The following is a 19,614-nucleotide window of genomic DNA, read 5'->3' on the forward strand; positions in this document are numbered from 1 at the left end:
ACTCTGTCCTGCACCTCCTGCCTTGCAGCTAACGCCATCCATCCCTCTGGGACCACAAGGCTGAAGGTATAGGGAAGTCTTATGGATTTGAGGATTCAAGATCCTAGTTCTTTCTTCTTTGGGAACAGAGCAATCTCCTGATTACTCCAAAGTTCAGTCACTCTGCATTTCTTCAACAACCATGTATTAACCAAATATGTGCAGTACACCCTACGAGATGTCATGGGCGGGTCAAAGAGGTACAACCCCTATTCTCAGGGCAATTATAATTTACTTACAGAGCCAAAATATTTACACTTAGAATATCAATCACCAATATAATAATTAAAGACTAATTAAAAGTGTATGAGTTAGCAAAGGAAATATAAGAGTAAGCATGAAATCAGTGGGTCTTATATAAAATGTGTTGAGAAATAAGGAGCCTGGAGAGGCTGGAGTTGAAAAGAGCCTTGAAGAACAGGTAGAAAGTTGAGACATAGTGGAGAACGGAAAGCCAAATTAGGAATAGGCAGAAAATGATGGGAAATCAGACAAGTTGGGATGGGAGGAAGAGGGAGGAGGTTCTCCTGAGACAGACCAAGGAATCTGGAAGTTCACACACTACAGTCAAGAAGACAAAGTCACTGGAGTGAATTGGAGTCGGCAGGTGTGATCTTGGCAGAGCTGGTCGAGGCTCTTAATGGAGATGAGAAGGGAGCAAACCAGCCACAGCCACAGCCCACTGTCCGTCCCAACAGACCTCATCCTGCAGATGAAGGACCTCCGCGAGCCCATGCACATCCTCATGGACGACTGCTGCCCTTCTTTCTTGACTGTCCCAGTCTTCAGGTCCAAGATCCTGCCTAAGAGAGAGAGGACATTTGTGTAAGCCTCTGCCTTTGATTGGGGGGTGCAGGTGAGGGGAGGGCTTCCTCCAAATGAAGACAAGTGGGGCCATGCAAATTGTTTGTTTCTTGGAATTCCCAACATTCTTCGGCAGGAAACACATGGAGGGATGAAACTGACACAATTCCAAACGCCTTGTTTTCCTCAAAGAGTGGTCTACACTTGCCGTCTCTGCTTGTCGGATTCCATCACCTCGTGTCACTCCGATTTGGCTTTCTCCCCCACTACTTCCCGGAAATTGTGTTTGTCAAGGTCACCAACAACTTCCTTATTAAATCCAAAACACATTTTCCCTTTGTCTTCTCTGACTGCTTTGCTTAACTTTACATGGCTGCATGCGGATTCCTGCTCAAACATCTCCCCTACCCTTGGCTTCTGAATCAGCATTCTCCACTCTTCTCCTGTCTGCCCCTTCATTCCCCAGAGGTTCCGACCTCAGCCATCTTCTCCTGTCATTCTATGCGTCCCCTAAATGATTTTATCCACTTCAAGGTTTTGATGATGACCTCTGGATGCTAATGACCCTACATCTATATCTCCAGCACCAATCCTTCCATCTCCTTAGCCCCAGATCTAAACCACCAGCAGCTGACTGTATACCTCAAAGGCAGCATCACCCACTCCTTCCCAGTTATCAGCAAAAGCATTGCCACCAACATGGAAATCTAAGTCAGAATTCTAGATGTCATCTCTGAGCCCTTCCTTTCCCTCACCTCCTGCACACTCAGTCTCTGTCTCTCTATCTCCTCTGCCTCGGTCATCCCTGCCAGCTGTCATTCCTCAGTGGACACTCACTAGCTTCCAACCTCCAGCATCCTTTCTCCTCAGTTCACCTTTCACATGCTGATGGCTGTCTAGACAACACTAACCTGACTGTGCCCCCCTTAGCTTAAAGCTGCATTGCTTACAGGAACTCCTTACCCTGACTCCTTACTCCCCTGCCTGCCACTCATCCCCCCATTTCTTCTACGTTTCCTGTGACCCTGTCCAAGAGAAGTAGGAAAAGGCCACCTATGTAATTTTAAATGATCTATTAGGCATGTTAAAAAAAAAGTTAAAAGAAACAAGGGAAAGTATTTTTAATAATACATCAAAAATGTTATCATTTTAAAATGTAATCCATGTAAAAGATTATTAATGGGATATTTTGCATTCTTTTTCTCATACTAAGTCTCTGAAATCGGTGTGTATTTCACACATGGAGCACATCTCAATTCCAACTAACCCTGTTTTGGGTGCTTGGTAACCAGCCGCGGTTGGTGGCAGAGCGCAGCTCTGGACCACAGCCTCATCAGAGCTCTCGCCACGCCTGCACCTCCACAAGCGCCTTGTGCCCTCAAGCACCTGCAGATATGGCCCTTTCTGCCTGAAATTCTCACTCTGTTCCCCATGAACTGTCATTCCGGTGAACTGCTACTCATCCTTCAGGACCAGCTCAAATGTCACAATCCCTAGGAAGTCTTTTCTAGGTTTTTTAGAGCTTCTCATCTATGTCCTCCTTCATCCATTCATCCAGTCATTCACTCAACATTTATCAAATGCTCTTGATGTGCCAGGCATCTTGTGAGGCTCTGGGTATGCAATATGAGCAAGACCACGTCTACTATCGTGTCTGGTGGAGGAAACGGGCATTTATAACACTTTCCACATTGTATTGTAATGATTTAATTACATGCCTGTTTACCTTGACCTTGAGCTGTGTACCTCGAAGGAAGGAACAAAGCTGAAAAATGTTGTGTCCGAGTACAGCCGACAGTGCCCAGTTCACTGTATACGTTAGTTGAATTGAGCAGTTTTCACCTATCTGTAACAGGACTTTTCAACAAAGTTGGCATTAAGTAGCATGCTGGTATAAATGGATTTTTACCTCTTTATATCCTTGTTTCTACATCAAAACACTTACAAACTCATCTGCACCCATCATCCATCTTGCTCTCATCTCAGAAGAAATGCTGAATCTCCAGTGTGTCCTCCCCACCACAAGGGGCTTTGTCCCCGCAACTGTCCCCCCGACCAGTTATTTCTAACTTCTCTCCCCCTACTCCTACTCCTTCCAGTAGTCAAACAATTAAATCTCTTTCATCACAGAGGAGAAAAAAAACAAATAAACCTTCTTTGGCCCAAAAAACAAATAAACCTTCTTTGGCCCTGAAGTTCCTGTCCTCTCCCCGCCTGCAGACAGCATTCTGTCCATACTCGCTGTCTCCACGCCCTGCTCCTCATGATGGCCAGCTGCCACAGGCTGCCTTCAGGACAGCTCCACAGCGCTGCTCTCATCTAGGCCACAGGCTCCCTGTCTGTTGCCAAATTTAATAAACACAATTCAGTCCCTCTCAATTTCATCCCTGTCCTCGGCCAGAGCCTCCTTCGTGGAACATTCTCACCCTGGGACACCCGTTTCTCCTGCCTCTTCTTTGCTTGTTCTCAGCCCCTGTGGTGACTCCTTGGTGTTGGCATTCTGGGGGGCCTGGGCCCTTCTCTCTCTTGCCCTAGCCAGGACCCTTGGTGGCTCTTTTGGTTCCATCACTCTCTACATGCTGATGACACCAGAATGGCCATCTCCAGTCAAACTCTCTTGGAAGCTCCTGTGTGTCCATCTGTCTCTTGGGCATCTCACAGACACCTCACATCCCACAGGTCCAAACCCAAATCTGTTGTCCTGTCCAAAGCATCCAGGGCTGCCCTTTCCCCACAGCTCCCTATTTTAGCCATCGGCACCACCACTTCTCAGTCGCTCAAGCTAGAAATCTAGTAGTTAAGAGCATGAACCTAGCTTTAAATCCTGCCTGCCTCACTTATTGTGTGACCCTGGGCAAGTTATCTAACATCTCTATACTTCAGCTTCTTCATGTATAAAATGAGGATAAAAATAGTACTTCCCTCAGATGGTGGTTGTGAGGATTAAATGAGTTAATATTAGAAAGCGACTAAAACTGTGCATGGCTTATAGAAAGTGCTCTATAAATACTTATTAAATAAAGAATATGAAAAACTCACTCCATCACCTGATCAGTCACTAACATTCCGTCAACTCCACCTCCTGGGTACCTCTGGCCTACATACTTCTTCCCTCTGCATTGCTGCTGCCCTAGACCTGTCCTCACTGCTCGCCTGGATGGAGAGCTATGCCAGCACGGCCATCCTGTCCTTGTTCTTTCCCCTTCAATCCACTCTCTGCATTGCCACCAGAAGTCTTTCCTTAAACTATGGAAACGATGGCAGGGCTCTATCATTTGTGTGTGTGAGACCCTTGGCACTTAGATTCGCTGGTCCGTGGTGTTTTTTTTTTTTTCTCCCTGCAAAATAGAGTACGATCTTGATCTCAGGATTATTGTGATAAAATATGTATACAGGATTTGCACACCAAGGAAAGCAACGAGTGAGTTTCCTGGCAGACTTAAACGATCATGTCACACTCCTTCCTGAAAACCTTCCATGCTCCCCACTATTGATTCCCAAGAAAACTCAAGTCCTGCAGCCCGCTATGACGGGCTGTTAGACTGAGCCTGGTCAGCTGTCTTTCCTTGGCACCTATCGCAGCAGCTGGGACAATGTGGCCTCCACTTCCCATGTGGACCAGGTTCTGCAGGGTGCACAGCCCTCGCTAGATACCTGTATTCACCATCACGCTCACTATTGATCTGGACATCTTTAAGTGGAATGTGAAGACCAGAATCCAACTCCTTGCAGAGGCTGACGCTCAGTCTGAGGAGAGCCTGGCACGGCCCATGTGGACGAGGCCCTGAGCGTCTGCCCGTCCTGTGCTGTCTGCTGCCCCAGGTTTGACACCTGTCTGTCTCATTCACAGACATCATCTTTTTATGGACGTTTTACTGTAAATTGTCACTCACTTTATCATCTACCAAACGGCAAACAGTCTCTGCTGTGAAGCAGGCCAGCATGCGAGCCTGTCAAGTTCCAAAGTGTGCTCTGAAAATAAATCACAGCTGCGTAGCACATGAGCTGTGGAACATAAGGAAATGAGAAAACACATTTCCATGATCTGCTGTCATGACCCTGAGAGACGACTGCTCCAACATTTATTTATCCGTGTGCTTCTCCAGTTTCCTCGGACACAATGAAGCCCCTTTCCAGGCTCCTCCAGAATGAGAGCACTAACTTTATACAGTAGGTGTGTTCCTGAAGGATTGTGTGTAAATTGAATTTTTGACAAATTTAATAGATGTATGAAGATATATGAAGGCAAGTGGCCATCCCCCAGCACTGGGCAGTGAGTCCCAGTGTAATGGACCAGGAATCATTGTCCATCCCATGGGCGACCTGGGTGGTGGCTTTACTTACAACGGGGTTCCCCAGTACAGAAGCAAGTATGGAGACACTGCTGCTACTTACACTGCTTCCAATCTTCTTTCCTGACCCACAGAAGCCTTGGGTACGCTTAGAACCATGGGTCTGGATTCCTAGGGCTGGTTCTTTTAGTGTGTCCCTAAGAGCACAATCAATCCCGGCCAAGGCTGACTCTTTCCAGCCTCCCTCCACCACCAACCTCACCCACTGGGTCAGGAGGACTCATTCTTTTGCAATCCTGTCACTGGGCTGGTCTCATCACGAATCCCATTCTGCTTTCCTTGGCCAGTGCCTAAACTACTGGCCACCCTGGTCACCTCTCCTCTCTGTGAATTCTTCACCCATGACCCCAGCCCCCAGCTTCTCTCCTTCCTGATCTCCTCTAGGCTGCTTCTGAAATGCCCACTTGAAAATAAACAAACTCTACATCCTCCACTCCTTATAGAAACTCCCAGAACCCCCTGAGTTAACAGACCAGCCTAACCACTGCTTCCCTAGCAGCATTTCTTCTGGAGAGGAAGATAATTCTCCCACATCCCACATGCCATGGGGTCTGAGGTAGGTTTGCTATCTTCCTCAGTCCCCAGAGCCCTTCCCAACCAGCTCCTTCCAGACTCACAACATCTGTCTCGTCCACCTGCTACCCCTCCTTGTTTCTGTGGTCTTCTAACCTCGAGCTCACTCTTCCTCCTTCACTGTAGACTCCAGCACATTATCCTAGCCTTTCTCTCTACCCGAAGACCTGCTCTCATCCTGCATGGTCTCAGCATCGCCCTCTGTACTTGCCTTCCTCAACTCCGAGTATGTTCCCCTTCTCTCCACGGCAGCCACCACTCACACCACCACAGTCGGGAACTTGCAGACATCTATAACTGTTCCATCGGGAAGTTTACATTCAAACGTCCCTGCTGGACCACAACTTTCGCATCTACTAGTCCTCTAACTTTGGTCATCCTACTTCACCAGTTCTTTGAATTCAGCATGAGTCTAGCACCTGAATCCTCAACACCCCGTCAGCTTCCTTCTTCGAGTCCAGAAGCAATGAGCTTCTCTCCGAGCACTGGTACCCAGTCGCCAGAGCAGGGATGGGCTCACATTACACAATGGCCAGCTTTGCCAAAGAGGCCCCAGAAATCCCCCATCACGACCAGCAGCTGTGGAAGCAGATATTTTTCTGGATTTGATGTACAAAGGAGAACCATTAAGTGAGTTAATAACATACCTTAAACCTGAAGTACGCTATTTCAAAGTGAAAAGGGCAGCAAGGATTGGAGACACAGCTCCGGCACGTGTAGCTTGTGGGAGACGAGCAAATGGTTTAGTTTCTCTGAGTCGCAGTTTCCTCAAGTGGAAAAACAGACTCAGACACATGCAAAGTATGCATCTTTGAAGGTTGTGTGAAGACTTGAAGACTTATACATAGAAGCTCAATTAACCCTCTTTGAGAATTAGAGTATAAGTGGCTGGCAGGCTCCAGGCAGCAAGTTTGTGAGCCCTGAAACGACAGAGTCCTGGACTGGAGAGCCACAGGTTGGGAAGGCTCTCCTAAGGTCAGCCCAGTCCCTGCCTCCTGGTTCCTCTAAGGAAAGAGGGCATCTGGAAGGTTCAAGAAGCATGCACAGAACTGTCTCAGGCTAAATGTTGAAGAACTACTCATTTTTCTCTTTAAAAGCCTTTTTTAAATTATAAAACTAAAGTGGTATTTTTAGAAAAATCAAATACATATACACACACACAAAGTACAAACCCCAGATAATCTTTCTCTCTAGAAAAACACTATTAACACTTATGCATATTCTTGTCAATCTTTTTCTATGCATGTCTGTTCTTTCTTTTTTTTTTTTTTTATTAAAGATTTTATTTATGGTATTTTTTTCCCCCCAAAGCCCCAGTGGATAGTTGTATGTCGTAGCTGCACATCCTTCTAGTTGCTGTATGCGGGACTCGGCCTCAGGATGAACGGAGAAGTGGTGCCTCGATGCGCACCCGGGATCTGAACCCGGGCCACCAGCATCGCAGCGCGCGCACTTAACCACCAAGCCACAGGGCCGGCCCGTGTCTGTTCTTTCTTTTAATTAATTGAGGTTTCACGGTATACATTTTTCCACTTTATGTCACAACACAAACTCATAAGGATTTCATCACAAACTTTATGTGCAAGGCTCTATAATATTATTTTGAGTAGACAATTTACCATTGGCCATTAAGTGGTTCCCAGGTTTTCCATATGGCAAATAATGCTATGGTAAATAACTGTAGAAAAAAAAAATCCATACCATCTTAGGATAGATTCCTAAAAATGGAACTACTATATCAAATGAGAAGAATATTCTTAAGCCTGTAAATACTGACACCTAGTCTACCTCTAAAGCTCCTAGTGAACCCTGAGTCAACATATTGACCAATATTCAGTATTTCCACTCCATGAAATGGAATGAAGAATTATGACACATCTTAGGGTTTTTAACTATAATTTTTCTCAGACAGTTGAAAAACGTAAAATGCTTTTGAACAGGAGTTGGCAAACTATGACCTCTGACCCAAACCTGGCTCACTATCTGTTTTTAAAATATTTATTGGAACACAGCCACGGCCAATCACCTATTTATTGTCTATGGCTACTTTCATGCTACAATGCTTGAGATGCGTAGTTGTGAAAGAGACTATATGGGGGCCGGCCCCGTGGCATAGTGGTTAAATGCGCGCACTCCACTACTGGCGGCCCGGGTTCGGATCCCGGGCGTGCACCGACACACCGCTTCTCCAGCCATGCTGAGGCTGCGTCCCACATACAGCAACTAGAAGGATGTGCAACTATGACATACAACTATCTACTGGGGTTTTGGGGGAAAAAAAAAGGAGGATTGGCAATAGATGTTAGCTCAGAGCTGGTCTTTCTCAGCAAAAAGAGGAGGATTAGCATGGATGTTAGCTCAGGGCTGATCTTCCTCACACACACAAAAAAGACACTATATGGCCACAAAACTAAAAATATTTATTATCTGGCCCTTTACAAAAAACATTTGCTGACTCCTACTTCAGAAGATGATTATAAAGATTCCGACAACAGAGCACTTTTTCCTACGGGCAGAAGGCCCTTATCTAATTTTTTTCAGTAAGCTGGTTTTTAAGTATTATTTTGGTCAGTAGTAACTTTTTAAAAAAGAAGAATCAGAAGTTTTTCTTGGATAAGATCACAAAATAAGGCTCTGTGCTCATCAAACTGCTCCCCAGGCTACAACAGAAATACAAATATGTTAGAATTATTTCATCAAAAGACTCCTTAAGAAAACTGGAAACACTTTATTTTGGTTTAAAAAGGAGGAAAACCAAGATAGCAAGGGAGGAAAACAAGAGATTAGCAACAAAGGAAAGCAATGGCCTCGTGATGAGACGACAGGATTTGATGTTCCAAAAATGTGCCGCCACCTGAAATGGGGGCCCAGAGGCTGGAAGACACTTTGGTTGCTGTTCCAGTAACAACATGTTCTCCTTCTCAAAAGGTTGACCCCAGCCATTACAGCAGCTGTGCACACAGGAACAAACACCCTCCACAGCATAGGAACCCAAGCAGTGTGCACGAGCCTGCTCCAGAACAAAGGCCAGAGCGTGAGCTGCAGCTACAGAGCCTGGGAGAGAACAAGCCCTCTGCTACTGAGCATGGGTGCATGTCCCTCATATTTCATTATCTCTGGCACGTGTTTAGACATGGCTTAGGGTACAAATACACCAATTCTCAAGTTGTAGCCAAACTATTTTCTTCTCAAACCAAAGAGGGGGCCTCTGGGTGGGCAATAGAGTTGCATAGGGACATCTGTTACCCTGTACACCCAGAACCACCCCCACTGCAATGTCCTTGTGCTATTCCTTTATTATGAAAGTCAAAAAAAGAGCTGCCATCTTCTTACAAGATCCCACCTCCTTGTTCATAGTGATTGGTTGAGGGCTGGGCACCTGACACAAGCTGGGCCAATCACAGTATCTCACACATCCTCTATCCGTAGTCATTGGTAACAAGACTAGGACATGTTCCAGCCAGGCCAATCAGAGTCGTCCAACAGCAAAATGTGACCATTTCCACCTCTGTTTTCTTTAGGAATGTGAGTATGGCTTTTTCAGCAGCAATGATTCTAGTTTCATGGAGAATTAGATCTAAGACAATGAAACTGATTTCAAGAAAGCGGTGAAAGACCCCTCTTGTAGTGGTCAAATCTTTAGTGCCAATAAATTCCCCCTTTTAATACCTAAACTAGTTCAATTTTCGTTTCTGTCATTTGCAACCAAACAGTCCAGACTAATACAATGATCTCTGGCCTTTGACAGGAAGAGGAATGACAAGGGATTAACTTTTAATTTACTGAGGATTTTACTAAGGGCCAGGCATTATGAAACATTTTCTATGTATTATTTAGTTTGGTCTTCATCACACCCTAGGAGGTAGGTCACAGTGGCATACCAATGTGGAGTGGGCAGAAGGGCATTGGGAGTGGTCAGCCCTAGAGAAGAGAAATACTTGATCACTGATATTGCCAAGAACTGCTGGTACACAGTGATAATAAAAAGCAGATTCACTTTTATAGGCTTTATTATTGTTTTTGAATTTTCTATGAATAATGCAGCCCCTTATTGCCAGCACCCTGGGCAGAAACTCCCAACAATGAGCCCTCCTTGGTAGCCCCTGGGGAGGCTGTATTGTTCCATGAGGAAACGGAAGCCCAGAGACTCTAAATAACTCAGCCAAGCTTGATCTCATAGCTGGGGAGAGGGGAGTCAGGATCTGAACAAGAGTCGGGACCCTTCACAGTATCAGCTGCTCTGGGAAACTTGGAGGCCACTCTCCTCAGCAGAAAATAAAATAGCAGCCCCCGAACAGAAGCAGATGGGCAGTGAGGGGAACAGGAGGTCAGCAATCTGCAGAGGACTGGGGTCAGCCCGTGGCTGTTTCAGGATCAGACACCTAGATTGGGAAAATGCGAGTTTTTTTTCTAATTCTTTTTGTGTGTTTGTTTATTGCTTCTTAGTTTTTCCTTCTGGTTTAGAAGAGACCTTTAGATTACGCTAGCCTGTCTCTGCGATTCCTAAGAGAGTCGGTGGAGCAGGTTTGTGTCTGTACTTGGGCGGAGTCATGGAGGAACAGTGCTGGTGTTGCCTGGGACAGGCCTGGCTTTTGCCTGTTGTCCCACATAGTTATTAGTAGAGCCTCTCTTCACTCTCAAAGTGCCCAGCTGTGGACAACACATTATATATATATGGTCACTCCTTGTAAGGTGATCATAGAGGGAATCAGAGAGAGAAGGATCCCACCCCAAGAAGGTTGAGAAACTTGGCTAGATTCAAGGCCACCTAGTCCTCCTGTCCCTCACTCGAGCTCTCCTCTCCTCCTAGACAGGTCTGCATTTTGTCTTTGGGGCAGAGGACAGTCCTCCAAGAGCCTCTCAGATAAAAATGGTGTGCTGGTGAGGCAGGCACTGTTCAGCTGGACACATTCATGGAGGGAAGAAGTGCATTCACGTTTGGTAGAGGGGAGTTAGCCCTCAGGGGGAGACAGAAAGCTCTGCTCTTCTAAAGAAACCCTCTGGGGGCCCCTAACGCTGCTCTGGCCCCAACTGCACCAGGTTGACTCTGCATAATCAGACTCAAGTGTTCACCTTGTTGCAAACATTTGGAGATGGACACGAAGGTGAAATCACGAAACAAAATGTATTAGGTTAGGAAGTCCTTCCCTTTCCTCTTCTATCTTAAATTCTTGATCTAGAAAGGCCTTTCTTCTTTACACTTTCCTCACCAAAAATACATTCATAATTATCTCCTCTGCAACACTGCTTGACTATTTCAAGTCTACATGTAACCATCTAATGGTGATGACAGGCTGTGAGCTTCTCAGAGTAGGGAATCTGTCTTACTTCTCTGGGAATGAATGCCCTGTGGCCCAGGGAATGCTGCTCCCCTAGACAGAATGCTGCTCCCCTAGACAGTCCCTTATTTGTTTCTATTGCCATGTGGCAAATTACCATAAACCCAGAGGCTTGAAACAGAAGCCTGCGTGGGTTGGCTGGGTTCTCTGCTTAACATCTCATAGGGCCAAAATCAAGGTGTTGGCAGGCCTAGGCTCTTATCTGAAGGTTCTGGCGAAGAACCTGCCTCTAAGCTCATTCAAGTTCTTGGCAGAATTCAGTTCCTTGTGGCTGTCAGACTGAGGCCCATTTTCTTGCTGGCTGCTGACCAGGGGTCACTCTCAGGAGACCACTCACTGCTCACGGCCCCTCCATCTTCAAAACCAGCAATGACACACTGAATCCTGTCTGTGCTTCGAACCTCTCTGACTTTCCTCTCTGACTCCTGTCATCAGCAAAATAAAATTCTTTGCTTTTAAACGGCTTTTAGGATTGGGTAAGACCTAACTGGATAATCTCCATATTTTAAGGCCAACTAACTTGGGACTTTAATTACATCAGTAAAATCCATTCACAGCAGAGCCTAGATTTGTGTTTGACTGAATAACCAGGGAATGGGAACCTTGGGAGCCTTTGAATATACTGCCCACCATGTTCCCCAACACTGCTGCTACTGGGCAGATAATTTTCCTCTCTTCCAAGATTACAAATTCTGTGAACAGAGCTGGCCATGGGTTGAGCATCTCTGTATCCCCTAGGCCAGGGTGCCTCTCACACAGTGGGTGTCCAGTAGCTCTGTCCTGAATCACAACCACAGACCATGGAGGTTAAGCTGTCATGACAGTATGGGGCCAAATTACAATCCTCACACGCTCCTATGAATGTCCCATGGGCCTCTCTTCCCCCTATTTTCTAAAGGATCCTGAAGATTTAGGACTAGGACTTCTCTCTAAAAGCCTCCCCTCCCCGCCTCAAGCCTAATAGAGTGTTTTCCTTGGGTAGGAGGGACCCTGAGCAGCCAGCTGCTGGAAGCTAAGCTCCTGACATCTTCTCAACAACCAAGAGGCAGTAAACACAGGTCCAGCCCTAATAACCTGGGCTCCTGATCAACTGATACAGCTCCTCTTTTCTAGTTCTGTATGGTTATCCAGATAGGGAAAGGCTGGTGACATCCAATGAATGGCAGGCTATGTGGGTCCCACTGGCCAGTTCACAACTATTTATCCACTGGGGACATTGGCACTTGAGTCTAGAAGTGGTTTTGTAAGAAAAGACACGTGGTTTAATGACAGCAACCAAGAGAAGCTTCCTCACTTAGCTCAAGTTACAGGCTGTGTTAAACTCTAAGCACACGGACGGTATGCTGAGGAGGGTTTTCCCATATCACAAAGGATGCTCATGACTCAAGCTGGGAGGGGAGAGAGGGGTGGTGGGCATGTGGTGAATTCAGACAGAAATGGACTACAAGACAGCACAGCTACCCTGGGAATAAGCTACACAGAGCAGTAGTTTTTTTTTTTCAAAATAATATTGTCAAAAGAGGGTGCATGGAGGCTCATGAACATCCAGAGGTTGGTCGGAAACAAGAATCGATTAATTGACTCCATTCAATAGAAATGATAAAGAGCAAGCCACAGCGCAAGCAAAGTGGCTTGCACTGTTCTCACCCAACTATCACACCAACTCAGCTGAGGTCTGGAGGAGAAGTCTGGACAAAGTGCAGAGAGGGAGTTTCCTACCAGGGAGGGCAAACGGGTATCAGGGAAAGCTTCTTGTAAGAGGTGTTAAATGGAGTCCTGGAGGTTCAGAGAGGTAGGGCTGGAGGATAAAGGTGCCCCAGGCCAGGGGATCAGACATGGGGAGGGAAAGTGAAGGGAGGGGTCTGAGAATGGGGGGAAGTCTTGTCTGGCTAGAGCTCAGTGAGAGAGAAGCTGGCGATGTGGGCTGGGCCCAACCCCGGGCCAGGAACACCAAGAAGGTATGAGTGGAAGGAAGCAAACAGAGGAATCCAGCCTTCAGGGCTGTTCTGCCGCTTCTCACAAGAGGCAGGAAAGCCAGAGACTCAAGATGTTTAGGAAATGTGCTTCCGACAGACTCAGCCACCCCTTGATGTTGTTGGCTATAAATATTAAGTTGCTTTGCAAAAGCCATATCACATTGTAAAGGCAAAACTTCTAACCACTCCAGAACTGCCTGGGGAAATTCATATGATTTGTATTTTAACTTTAAGAATATCAATAATTTAGATTATAGAAGCAAAAACTTGTAAGGCACTCACATCTAATGTGCCCATCTCTGACACTCAGGGAAAGAGAGGCCCAACCGTGGGGATCGAATGTCCCAGCAATCTGGGGAGAGCGCCAGTCTGCAGCAAAGAGCATGCCGGGATGAAGTGACCGCTGACAACAGTAGTCACGTCCACTGTGCAGAATGGTGCTCCTGGCCCACCCACAGAGGGACACGTTCTCGAGGAGTAGGGATAGGTGTGAAGGGAACCACCTCTCCTCTGAGCCCCAGTGCTTTTCTGACTAATGAAGATGACAGCTGGGGTTTGGGCTTAAACTCTAGCCTATGGCCATGAAATAACAAGAGAAACAAAAAGGCTCATGGGGTCCCTGATCAGGGCTGGCAAAAGGGACTGAGCACAGCAACTAACAGGCCCTGCAGACACTCAGAAGGAGCTTTTCTGCCAAGTGTGGTTTATGTGTCAAGTGTCAAGCCCTTAGTCTCCCCTCCCTACTATCTAGGGAAGGTGTTAATGAGATGCTAACTAGGTGAGGAGCAGACAGCAGGACGGCAAAGGAGGGCAGCAAGAATCTGCACAGAGCATCAAGGAGACAGTCACCTCAGGATCAATTACAAGACCAAGTCTGGAACACGTTGGGTAAGCCCATACCAAGGGCAGAGAGCTCCATCGTGGGTGACAGGCCACACCACCTCTACTACCTCAGCAATTGGGCTCTCACGGCCCAGAACTTAACAACTTTCTCCAGCACTCACTTTCCAAACACACGTGGAGTCACGAGTGTCACCTGCTGCTGCCCGCTGCTCTGCTATTCATTATAAAATCGTCACCCATGGGCGGCACCTCTTCTGCTATTTAATCTGTAGACAAAAGGACACATTCTTTATCCTGTTTAGAATATGCTGGAGTGTGATTTAAACAAATACATTCCTCTTGGGGTCTCATGCTACAAAAATGCCAGAAATGCAAGCCTGCAGGCCTTCATTTTAACGGTAAAAGATTAACCCTCCTCTTCCTCCTTGGCTGGAGAAAGGCTGTCTGGGGTATGGAAAGAGGCCAGGCTGACACATAGTTCAAGAAGGCAATTTCAGGTCACGCCTTGCCTCCCCTGCAAATTGCTAATGAAATGATCAAAAAATACAAAAGTAGCAGGGAAAATCTGCATTCATGCAGAAAAACAGTGCAAAGGGCCTTGAATAGATCAGAAACATTGAGGGATTTTTGCAAGAAACGATGTGCCTAGGATGGGATGGGAGTGAGTATGAGCCCCATGATTCAACAGATACAAAGCAACGGCCTGCCTGGGAAGGAAGTGAAAGGGCTCCCTAACAGAAGCCCCCAAAACTGCGAGCAGGAAAGAGACCAGGGAGTCAGGAAGCAGAAGAGAAGCGGCCCAGGTCTGGACACAGAGAGGCCAGGGGCAGAGGTCTCATGTTATCTTGATCGAGAGCAGCCAACCTGCCCTGTGAAGAGGAGTAAGGGCTGCTCCCAAGGGACAGCATTCAAATTAGAGGGGTGAGCGAAGCCCCTGCCACCCTCAGGGTGCCACGGCCCATGCACACAGCCCCCTCTGGCTGCAGCAGCCTCATAGCTCCTCCAAGACAACTGGACCCCAATCTAGAAAATTGTTTCAAAGAAATATACACTGAACGAAACCATTTCAAGTCTTAATAAATGTTAGGAACACAGGATGAGTAAAAAGGCAAGGGAAGGGGGAGGTTAGCTTAATACATGAGAAGATTCAGTATGTAAAAAGAAAGGAAATGATCTGAAAAATTAGAACAAATGCCCCCCTACTCCATGGAACACATTCCAAGAAAGAAGACAATATTTTGAAATGCTAAATCTCACCAATATTTGAGGAGATCTTTCAAAAATAAAAAGAGACTAACCTGAGATCAGGAAATACTGCTTTTAGATGAAAAACACAATTTCAGAATCAAAAACCCAAATGGAGGCAGTAAATAGTGATATTGTTGAAAGCTTGATGACTGAATTAGGAGAAACCTTTGAGAAATTCTCCCAGAAATCACAGAAAAAGAAAAAAAAGAGGAGGTGAGAGTGATAAGTAAACAGCTAACATTCTGAGAGGATGGATTCAGGATATCCCTCACAGGAACTGCAGAAGTGCTGACAGAGAGGACATAGGACAGGCACCAAAGAAATATGTAAGGACTCTGCTTCCAACCACAGTGGAGTAACAGGGACCGGATTTACCTTCCCTCTGAAACAGTCAAAACAACCGAGAAAATACACAGAATAGCAGTACTCAAAGCACCGGACACCAGGCAGCGAAGGACCATGATCCCTGAGAGATGGGAAACAAACAAGATGAGACTTAAAGCCCCGCCATGCCACCTGGAGAGGCTTCAATCTGCAGCATAGGCACAGGGGACCCAGCCTGAGCCCAGCTGACCCCCTGGGTGGAGGAAATGAAGCTGACAGACCAGGGAGACCAAGGCAGCCAGAAGTCACAGGACACACAACCACAGGGCAGAGAGGTACACAGAGAGAACCCCTGAGATTTGGAGAGGGTCCCCCTTGAATCATTACCAGGGTACTGATCAGTGCACACATGTAGGAAACTATCAGAGGTTAAGGAGAGCATCAACTGAAAGATTAGAGAGGACAGTAAAAAATTGAAATTCTGGACATAAAAACTACAATTCTGAGATGAAAAATTCACAGGATGGAATTAATGGCAGATTAGACACTGCAGGAAAAAATTAGTGAACTTGAAGACAGAGCAAAAAGAACTATTTAAAATAAAATACACAGAGTTAAAAAGGATTTTAAAAAATAAAACGAGCATTAGTGAGCTGTGGGACAACTTCAGCCAGTCTAATAGACATGTAATTCGAATCTCTGAAACAGAAGAGAAGATGGGGACAGAAAAAACATCTGAAGAATGAATACCTGATTTTTTTAATAAATTTGATGAAAACTATAAACCCAGAGATCAAAGAAGCTAAATGCACACCAAGCATAATAAGCGTAAGAAAACTATACTAAGGCAAATCATAATCAAATTATTCAATACCAGTGACAAAGAGAAAACCTTAAAATCAGCCAGAAGCAAAAAGAGGTATTTTGTACAGACGAACAAAGATAAAGATGACAGCAAATTTCTCATGAGTCAACATAGGTGAGTAGATAGTGGCACAAAGATATTATAAGAAAAGAAAACTACAGACCAAAATCCCTCATGAACACAGATGCAAAAATGTTTAAAGTCAAATCCAACAATATATAAAAAGTATAATACATCATCTCCAAATGGAGTCTACCCCAGGAATGCAAGATTGGCTTAACTTTTGAAAATCAAACAATTCACTATCTGCACAAACTAAAAAGGAAAAACCACATTACGATCACAATAGATGCCACAAAAGTATTTGACAAAATCCAACATCCATTCCTAATCAAACCCTCAGCAAACTTTGAATAGAAGGGAACTTACACTGATAAGGGACACTATGAAAAACTTAAGCTAACATAATAATACTTGATTAAAGGGGGCCAGCCCTGTGGCTTAGTGGTTAAGTGTGTGCACTCCGCTATTGATGGCCTGGGGTCGGATCCCGGGTGCGCACAGACGCATCGCTTGTCTGGCCATGCTGAGGCGGCGTCCCACATACAGCAACTAGAAGGATGTGCAACTATGACATACAACTATCTACTGGGGCTTTGGGGAGAAAAAGTGGAAAAAAAAAAAGGAGGAGGATTGGCAATAGATGTTAGCTCAGGGCCGGTCTTCCTCAGCAAAAAGAGGAGGATTGGCATGGATGTTAGCGCAGGGCTGATCTTCCTCACCAAAAATAATAATAATAATAATAATAATAACACTTCATTAAAGACTGAATTCTGTGTATGATCAGGAAAAAGACAAAGACGTCCACTTGCATCACTTCTATTCTGCATGATATTCTACATATGATGGAGGTTCTAGACAGTGCAATCAGGCGAGAAGACGAACCAATTCTATTTCTGTATTCTATCAATGAACAATTAGAAATTGAAATAAAAAAATACCATTTACAATAGCAAAAAACATTAAAAATACTTAGAGATAAATCTGACAGATATGCAAGATCTGTACACTGATAATAACAAAAGAATGCTGAAAGAAATTAAAGAAGAGCTAAATAAATGGAGACATATGCAGTCAGAAGTCATGAGTCAGAAGATTCAATATTGTTAAGATGTCAGTTTTCCTCCAAATTGCTCTTGAGATTCGAGGCAACAGAATCCCAGCAGGTTTTTTTATGGGATTGGACAAACTGAATCTAAAATTCATACGGAAATGCAAAGGACCTAGAAAAGCCAAAATAACTCTGGAAAAGAAGAACAAAGTTGGAAGACTAACACCACCTGATTTCACGATAAAGCTGCACTAACCAAGAAGTCGTGGGGCTGGTGTAGGAACAAAGAGATGAATAGAACAGCACAGAGAGTCCAGAAATAGACCCACACACACAGAAATAACTGATTTTTGACAAAAGTGCAAAGGCTGTTTAGTGGAGAAAGGATAGTCTTTTCAACAAAGGTGCTGGAACAACAGGATATTGTTCCATATGCCGTAAGAAAGGTAAAAAAGGCTTGTCATGAGGATTACATGAGAAATATTTGTAAAGTTAGTTCACATAGCACCTCATGTAGTATGTAAATATTAGTTCCCTTTCTTCTTGGATTCCAAAAAAATCCATTTCCTTCCCTGCACCAGAAAAGTCTTTATGCATAAAAATGCAAATCAGATCATGTTAACATCCTCTCAGGGACTGCTTCTTGCACTCTGAGTGAATTCTAAATGCACAGTGGTCCTCTGTGGCTGTCACTGGCCTGGCCTTTCCCCCTCATCACACTCCATGGCCTTATTCACCTCCCCAGATTTGACGATGCCTTCCCTGCCACAGGGCCTTTTCACGTGTTATTTCCATGTCTGGGAAAGCTCTTGACACCCCCAGGCCCTACAAATTGCTAATCCCCATTCGTATCCTTCAGATCCCAGCTTAACAGTCATTTCCTCAGGGAGGCTTTGCCCTGCCCCACTTTCCCCACCACTTTTACATGGGAATTAGGGTCGCCTGTTACAGTTTTCATAGCCTCCTGTTTTTTCCCCTTGGAACACACCACCTTTTTAATTCTATATTCATTGTACAAACCATTTGTTCATCCACTTCCCCAGCCACACTGAAAGCTCCATTATGGATGATGACCATGTTTGTTTCACTCACAGCTGTATTTTCAGTTTCCAGCACAGCGACATGTGCTGAATAAATATCTGTTGGGTTAAACAAAAACATGCAACTTGCCTCCCACAGAAAGGTTTCTCCTTCATCCGTGAAGACTTGGTGGCCAAGCCTTGGGAGCTGGCTTCAGTCTTGGGCCAGGCTGTTGCCAGTTCTGGAGAGGTGGGACATCGGGGGCTCCCGAGACTCGCTTTGTCAAGCCGTCTTGAACAAACCTCAGCTGCTCTTCCGGGCAAGCCTGAGGGTCACCATCCCCATCCATGGGCTTCCCTACCTTGAGGGCTGTTGTAGACACTGCTGACGTCCCACCCAGGTCTCCTGGGTCTCTTGTACCATGGCTCACAACGGCATCTTCTCAAAGGCTTGCCCTTGGAGCCGCTTTGAAGCTGCCTGTGCTGAAGTTGCCTGGGAGTTACACCCACCCCTCAAGGTCTGTGGCCAACACGAGCCCACTCCCGTGCCTCCAGGAGGGGCAAACTTGAGTGCACTTACACTCCCAGGAGGGGCTCCCGGCCGTGTCAGGCTGAGGCTGGGCCTCTCCTGGACCACCACTGGCTGGGCTCCTCCTCTGGCTGACTGCTTCTCCCTCACCACTTCTCATGAGGGTGCCCTCTCAGTGTGGGCACCAATCCGTGTCCAGGCTCAGTGTCTAGGGACTCAACCTGCAAGCAAGTCCCTCCCACATGGAGAGGAAGGCAGTGAGCACTGACTGGGCGTGCGCACAAGTCAGGCACTGGCATGGCCACCATCCTCACGCCAACCCTGAGGAGGACACGGGGGCCCAGAGAGGACCTGCACCTTGTTCAAGATTGCCCAGCTGGTCAGGGTGAAACCAGGACCCAGAACCATGGCAGACTCTGTCTCCAAAGTCCACACTCTTAACTCACTGCCTGGCCATGTGAGTCTGCACGGGTGCACGTGTGTGCGTGTTCCATGCGTGTGTGCAGGTCCCCAGTCCCATCAAACAATGTGAGCGGTGCTGTTTAGAATGGTACCAGGGTTACCGGAGGGGGACTTCAAACTGAGCACAAGG

At 46.0% G+C, this 19,614-nt stretch overlaps 1 protein-coding gene across 2 annotated transcripts in view; it reads right to left on the reverse strand.

Annotated features, from left to right (window-relative positions):
* ARNT2 (aryl hydrocarbon receptor nuclear translocator 2) overlaps window positions 1-19,614 on the reverse strand; it is a 179,399-nt gene that overhangs the window by 78,181 nt on the left and 81,604 nt on the right. For both annotated transcript variants that reach the window (XM_087429057.1, XM_087429056.1), the window contains exon 6: window positions 740-842. In XM_087429057.1, coding sequence (XP_087285183.1) covers window positions 740-842 — 103 coding nt within the window. The remainder of the gene's footprint in view (window positions 1-739; window positions 843-19,614) is intronic.

Source organism: Ceratotherium simum, chromosome 3 (assembly GCF_057802395.1).
Source record: "Ceratotherium simum simum isolate JZ-2026a chromosome 3, ASM5780239v1, whole genome shotgun sequence".
Classification (NCBI taxonomy): domain Eukaryota; kingdom Metazoa; phylum Chordata; class Mammalia; order Perissodactyla; family Rhinocerotidae; genus Ceratotherium; species Ceratotherium simum.